We start from the raw sequence: 7,083 nt of genomic DNA, 5'->3' as shown, positions 1-7,083 counted from the left end.
TAGGTGTATCTGATCTTCCCTAATGGTTACTCGCTGAATTCATGTTTGAGGTGCTATAAGGATATATGGATATATAGTATTGCTGATTGAGAAGACTGTTAAATAGTGTGACGTGTCATAGCAAAACAATATACACTTCAATAATCATTCTGCGGTGAGACCTAAAGCAGTTGAGTAAAACTGGGCGCCTGAAAAAACAAAATGCTGTGATAGATCCTGGTCACAATTGGTCAACACAATTTCCTTTGGCAGGAAACATGAAGGAAAGACAATGTAGAATGAACCAGCACTTAAAACACAGATAGCAAGAAGGAAACAAAGGTTATAAAACATTCAGCTATAGGAGATAACCTTATAATCTTTGACAACCGATCCGTCTGTGACATATAAAAAAGTGAGGGAGATCTGCTGTTGCAGGACCGAGCATGTTCATAGCTACATCAGGCCCAAAACAAAACAAATTCAATTTTTTTCCTGTTTAAGGCTCACACTGTTGTACAAAAAAAAAAAGAATTAATAATAATTAGTGTTGCTTCGCATTCATGATTCCAATTTCCATTTACAAAACATTTATGTGACCAGATAGCAGAGGTGATAGATGCCAGGTACAATGCCAGTAGAAAAAAGGAAGCAGGCAGAGCAAGGCAGCTGGTACGATTTACATTATATATCTTCAAATTTCATTTTTTTTTTTCTTTTTTTGTCCATGCAATAAGTAAGGATCTGCAGTTGATCTAAAAAGGCTGCATAAAAGGTAAAATGTGCAAACCAGCTACTTCCACCTTATTGAAATGAGCAGATTTCCTGTGATACTGGCAGTTTGAAAGTGGCTGTGAAAATAAGATTATGTTCAAAGCCATGTACCTAAAAGTAATAAAGACAACAAGTGTTTAACTAACATTTATAAAACTATTATGTAAAGTGCAATTCACATAGGTAGCCTCTTTCAAAGCACTACAATGAAAATTTTAAAATTAAATGTTACAAAAAAAATAAAAAGTTAAAGACAAGAAAGTTGTCTTTGCCTGCTGGTCTACTCTTTACTCTTTGTGAAATAAACACAATATTAGATTTTAGAAGGAAAATAAGTTCATCATATTGTATGCCACTATACTTCATGCTGAAATGCAGGTTTAACTTGGGCTCATAAATTCAGAAGTAATCTTTTTCTTTAAACTAATTCTTAAAAGGTTCCAACTTAAGTATTTAGTTGTAATTCAGTTTAGTTGTTTTAAAAGCTGCAACTTGCTGCTTAAATCTAGTTTAGTCCCCTGTGTCAAGTGGAGGAGGGAACTTTTCAGTAGCTTGTGAATATCAATATTTATATTTTGTGATGTGTTTTTGTGAATGAGTCTTTCAAAAATGTTTCACTTTAAACTGTATGCAGATACTTCTTATTTTAAAACTCTCATCTGTAGCATTGAAATCTAATGACCAAAAAGCATGAAGTGTATATATAATCATTTCAAACCAAAAATTTGAGCAACATCAAAAACAGCCCAATACACTGTCCAAATAAAATTTTCTTAATTTATTTATATAGCTCTATTTTCTGTTTATTTTTCTTGAATCACATGTTTGGTTATTATGAGTATTTGAGTTGGACTACAGTTAGAGAGTGCATATTTTGCGTATGTCCATCGTTGTTTTTATTCATATTCTGACTGATATATATCGGATATCGGCCAATATATCGGATTAAAGTTTTTAAAGCCCCCAATATCGGTATCAGCCTTCAAAATCCCATATCAGTCGGGCTCTAATAAAAGTTTTCTCTTTATCAACGTTAGGCTTGTTTTACCTTCATTGTTTCTAATGGTCCAAATATGTTTACTTGCACGCATACTTGTTAGATGTCAGTGTCCCTATGCCTCCTTAGGGCCATAATAGACACAGAATTGTGAATTTGTGCCTGAATTTAAATTGTGCTGAAAAAATGACCAAAAACTGCAACAGAAGTTGAGTTCAACACTTGAGAATTCACTTCCCATGTTGTAAATGTTGACATTTGCCTAAACTTCACATATAAAGTTGTGCTGTTGTGTAATTAGAATAAAATCTGCGGGGTTGCACTCGCTATCTGTTGAATTGCATCTTTAAAGATCTACTCTGCAGGTACAAACAAGTTTGCATGTGTTTACAGGCACATTGTGTATTTGTTAAGCGGGCATTATGTTGCTTTACAATGCTTTAAGAGTTGGTGAACACCCGCTGTCAAAATGATTTATTTAAACTTTTATCTTGTACTTGATCCACTATAATCCTAAACTGTTACTGTTCATCCATAACTAAACAAATTTGCAAAAGGATGGATTACTTTAGTTAGTCCAACTAAATTGCAGTAACAATTGAATTTAAAAATATGTTTAAGCTGTTAGTATTACAAATAACTAGGGCTGCAACTAACGATTATTCTGCAAATCAATTAATCTGACGATTATTTTTTCCAATAAATCTATTCATAATCAAAGAGCAAAGGTTCCCTAGAGAAGATTTTTTTACAAAATTAAACCAGGTAAAACTTTTCCACTTGAGTTTGGGATAGAGGATATTGGCAGATGCAAAAGGTTTTTATCTAAAAAGCAAAATGTTAAAAAAAATTTTTTGTTTTTTACAATTTTTGTATAATTGCTGCTCAATGTGGGTCGCTCTGTCAGCTAAATGCAGGTTTTAAAGTCTCTACAGTCCAATTAACGATTAATTGATTAGCAGATTAGTTGACTATTATTTTAATAATTGATTAATCACAGTGAATCTTTCAGCCCTACAAATAACATATACTTTTTACTGAGTTTATAATCGTTTGCTGCTTCATTCAGGGTTTTTTTATGCTATTTTCTGTATTATCATCAGCTGGTGAGTAAATTACCTCTTGATTATAAAGAGACATAATAAAACTAGCATAAACAGTGATGCTGAATCAATACAATTAATCTGGAAGCTAACCATGATGTAATATCAGACTCAAGTTTCGCCACACCCACACTTGCTTTAGATTTTAACCAGTTTTCTTTGAGCCCACCTCCCAGTTCAAAGAACATCAACAAACACTTTAATTACATCAGCTAATTCACAAAGGAAAGTATTCTCACACAGCTAAATCTGGCAGAAAAAAAAAAGATTTTCAAAGAAAACACAACATTAAAACATTAAGCCTCTCTGAAGCAGTAGCAGTATAAAAAAGATAAACAGATAAAATGTTCAAATTGAAGTAATAAAGGTAAAATCAAAACAAAAGAGTTCCCAGAATATCAAAGAGAAAAGCAACACCCATAGGTTTGTGGAAACAGTTGGGGGGAAAAGAGATGGAAAGAGAATGCCTCACCCTGTTGGAGATAAAACAGCAGGCTGCAGGTTAAGCAACTATGATAGTAATCAGAGGCATTTTATTTTAATTATAAGCTTTTAAAACTTTTAAGAATTAAGAAAGATGTTTTTTGGGACAATTTCAATGGTAATAAGAGAGTATAACCTCGTTTAATTGTAGGATATTATACATTTTCATAATTATATTTCTTTTTTAAAGAAAAAAATGCTAATAATGGGAATGGGGTATTTTCAAACATTACCAAAAGGTAGAACTTTAAAGGTACATTCACACCGAACGCGAATTTCGCAGCTGGAGCGATGGATTCCTCTGTTATCTATATGTAGAGGAAAGATCTGAAGAGAAGCAAAGTAGAATGAAACTGAGGCGAGAGTGGCGATGTTAGGGAGGTGAATGGAACAATTTTGGCAAAGTAGGTGAAATTTGATTGCTGCCTCGCCTGAGAATGCAGTTGAAAAGTCTGAACATTTGTTTACTTTCAAGTGGATGTACTAGTGGATGTAGAAATGTTATATATACAGATTTAGGAGTTCAGATTTTCTATTTACTTACTGAAAAATGTTTTTACTCAGCCTGTTTTACCTGCAAAGCCAAAAAATATTTGTAATTTGTTAACCTTCACAGAATTTCCATCACTGTAAGGAACAGAGACAAACTGTCTGGAAAGACCAGGGCTGAACATTATGCTGTAAGGGCTGTATACTGTCTTATGCTCTTTTAACTTCGCAAAGTAAAATAAAATACCGACTAAAAAGAAATCCATCGTTCGCCATTTTTTTATCTGGACTGTATAATTGAATAACTTTTTCCCACAACAAGTGGGAACTGAAAGGATTTGAAATTACACAGAACATTTTGTTCAATTATCACTAAGTCAGCAAATGGCATCTAACACATTGTCTAACCAGATATGTAACTTACATTGAATATATTATATCCTGCCTGAAGCATAAAATGGCAGATTAAAATCTGACTCATTATAATATCAACTCATTATCATATCAACAACGCATAACAGGTATATGAGGGATGTTTTTGTACCACAATGAAAAGAACAACTTATCTGTTTTGCATTGTTTCTGTTATCTCTAAAGAGATGCTCTTCCAGCCTGCGTCTAGACAGCAAGGCGTAAAAACCAGTGCTGAGGAATATAGATACAAACCAGCAAGAATGTATCAAGCACTTCGATCAGTGACATATGCCGTTTCTTTTTCCACACACTACTGACCTATGCAGATGGTTTGTGTGCCAACATGTTCCTCATGCAAAGTTTCCATAACAAAGCATCTTTAACAATCCACAATCGGTGTTGTTAAATACAAGGAAAGGTTGTAGAGTTCGGTTACATAAACAGCTAAGCTTTTCTTTTGCAGCCAATCTTAACTCTCATGCTAATGTTGTTAAACAATAACAATCAACTAGAAACATAGTGCTGTAGGAAATGCAAATGTATCAATTAACTGATCAAGAAACTGGAATCTTTTTTTTTTCTTTTATCATCTCATAATCAGTAAATCTTTTTTTACAAAAAATATTTCCTTTTATTTTTTTGTTGTTTCCTATTATTTTTTTCTTCCAGATAAAGGTTAGACACTTTCATGTAAAATTTGGGATAATCTTGCAGTTCCTTAATATTATTTCAGACTCTAAACCTCCATCAAACAAACTATTACATTGTTGTTATTTATGGGAATTTGTCAAAATTAAGCTATAAAAATACAGACTCAGAGTAAATCGGTGTCTACTAGGAAATATTTGATCAGGCATATAGGAGGGGAAAGAATTGTGTTGTTTTAATTAGTTTATAGACAGAACATTGCAAGAGTTGTTTGTTTTGATGGATTTTAAGTAAAAGGTAAATTAAATCTACTTTTCGGGAACCAGTTTCCTGAGATCACTGATAAAATATAAAACAATTTATAATTTCTCACACAGGATGAAGGAACACTTTTGTTTTTATCTCAGTACAGAGAGAGAGATTTGGGACATTTCATTTTTCCAACAAAGTAAACATGAACGATTAAAAAAACCACACAACTTGAGGGTCTGACAGCCATCCAACCCTGTAGTTTAGATGAATATTCTTAGGTTTGTCTACATTTAGAGTGAATACAAATCAATACATAGCAAGTTTTCGTGCAATTGACAGCTCGATCAGTAGAAGGAATGAGGAAAGACTAGTAATCACCAGCTACCCTGGACAACAATTACAGGAATCCAGTCTGTGAGCAGACACGTTGAACGATCTGAGGGTGGAAAAACGGCTTCTGCAAAGAAATGTTAAATTATAGCCTGTCTAACCTCTGATGTTTGTCCCAACTGTTCTAACAGCTGAGATTCAGCACCATGAAGTTTAGCTAACATTATGTAGCAGCGCATTTTATTTATATCCGAATCGAAATGATGAATAGACGATGGTAAATGGAGGCTAAACACAGCAAAACGCTGGCCTGCATACGTAACCAAAGTGTCATTTTCCTCTAGCCAGCTAACGTTTCCTCTGTTAGCACCGGAGCTATCGTTAGCTTTTCAATGCTAGCTAGTATCGCCGCGGCGCCGGAGAGCTGTCTGTCACAAATAAAAACACCCTGGTTTAATTACTGACCCATGTCAGGAGACTTTCACATAGTTCCATTCGGTCCAAGGACTCTGAGGTACTCATGGTTAGTTCACGTAGGCTGGCTGACTGCGTTGCGAACGGAGCCCGAACTTAGCAGCGAGCTTCATACAGTCCAGAGGGCTCTGCTCTGCCTGCTCTAGGGTGTCTCACCAATCCGTCGGCCAGAGGTTGGGTTCGCTGCTTTGCCCAAGCCGGTGCCTATCGGAGGCGGCGTGGGCGGAGATAGTCTGCAGAACTTCAAATTGAACTTCAGAAAGTCGATTAAAGAAATATTATCTTGCCATATGTATTACCCTTTGTTTTATCTAAATAAATAAATTAAATTACACTGTTTAGTGAAACATTAGTCATAACTTTCAAGGTTTTTCAAATGTCCTTAATTTACAACCACAAATGGTATTATAGTTGTATTTAATAAAACAAGTCATGTTGGATGTTGGTGAAATAAAAATAATACTTTGTCAAAGTAAAAGAAAAAGTTAAAAAGTGTTATTTCGATATTTATATGCAATCCCTTTGTAATGTCTAACTAGTTTTGGTGAAGAGTCTGATCTGATCCTTCAGAGGTGTCAACTAACAAAGTACAAATACTTTGTTACTGTACTTAAGTACACTTTTTAGGTATCTATACTTTACTCCATTACTTATTTTTCTAGATAGACCTGCCCAGTTCTGCTCATCCAAGATCATATGACAGTGGCTCTGATTTTTCAGGATGAGCAGCAACACACCAAGATAATCGCAGCACTGGTATGACAAGTATTTCGGCTATTATGTAATGGTGAAATACATGATACAGGGTAAGAGCTGACATTTCAGGGGTGTTTCCACTTATGAATAAGTTTCTCTCCAAACCAGTTCTGAGGGGCTAGAAAGCTAGGTGTGTATAATACTTAAAGTAGGCTGGTTTTGGGGTCAGAACCAGAAAGAAGGTGGAAGTTGCTCAAACCTCTGATAATACTATAATTTACTCAGGGTTTGATTGTCATTTTGGGATGTGAAGCACCCTTTTTTATTGAAATAGATCAAAATTAAATTATAAAATTCCAAACAGAACTAGGTATTTAAAAGGAACTTTCCTTTAAATCACTATATAGGATAATTTCTCTGCTGTAAGAGACACTGACAAAAAGA

The 7,083-nt window shown here is 34.4% G+C and overlaps 1 protein-coding gene across 4 annotated transcripts in view; it reads right to left on the bottom strand.

Moving 5' to 3' along the window:
- Window positions 1–6,110, bottom strand: part of hook3 (hook microtubule-tethering protein 3) — a 26,220-nt gene extending 20,110 nt beyond the window's left edge. For all 4 annotated transcript variants that reach the window (XM_015398766.1, XM_015398774.1, XM_015398780.1 and 1 more), the window contains exon 1: window positions 5,935–6,110. In XM_015398766.1, the coding sequence (XP_015254252.1) occupies window positions 5,935–5,991 (57 nt within the window). In that variant the 5' untranslated portion in view covers window positions 5,992–6,110. The remainder of the gene's footprint in view (window positions 1–5,934) is intronic.
- Between the last annotated feature and the right edge of the window lie 973 nt (window positions 6,111–7,083).

The sequence above is a fragment of the Cyprinodon variegatus genome, unplaced genomic scaffold (genome assembly GCF_000732505.1).
Source record: "Cyprinodon variegatus isolate N-32 unplaced genomic scaffold, C_variegatus-1.0 Scaffold29, whole genome shotgun sequence".
In the NCBI taxonomy this organism is placed as follows: domain Eukaryota; kingdom Metazoa; phylum Chordata; class Actinopteri; order Cyprinodontiformes; family Cyprinodontidae; genus Cyprinodon; species Cyprinodon variegatus.
Note: the sequence above shows the minus strand (reverse complement) of the source record. Positions and strands in the feature narration are given on the sequence as shown.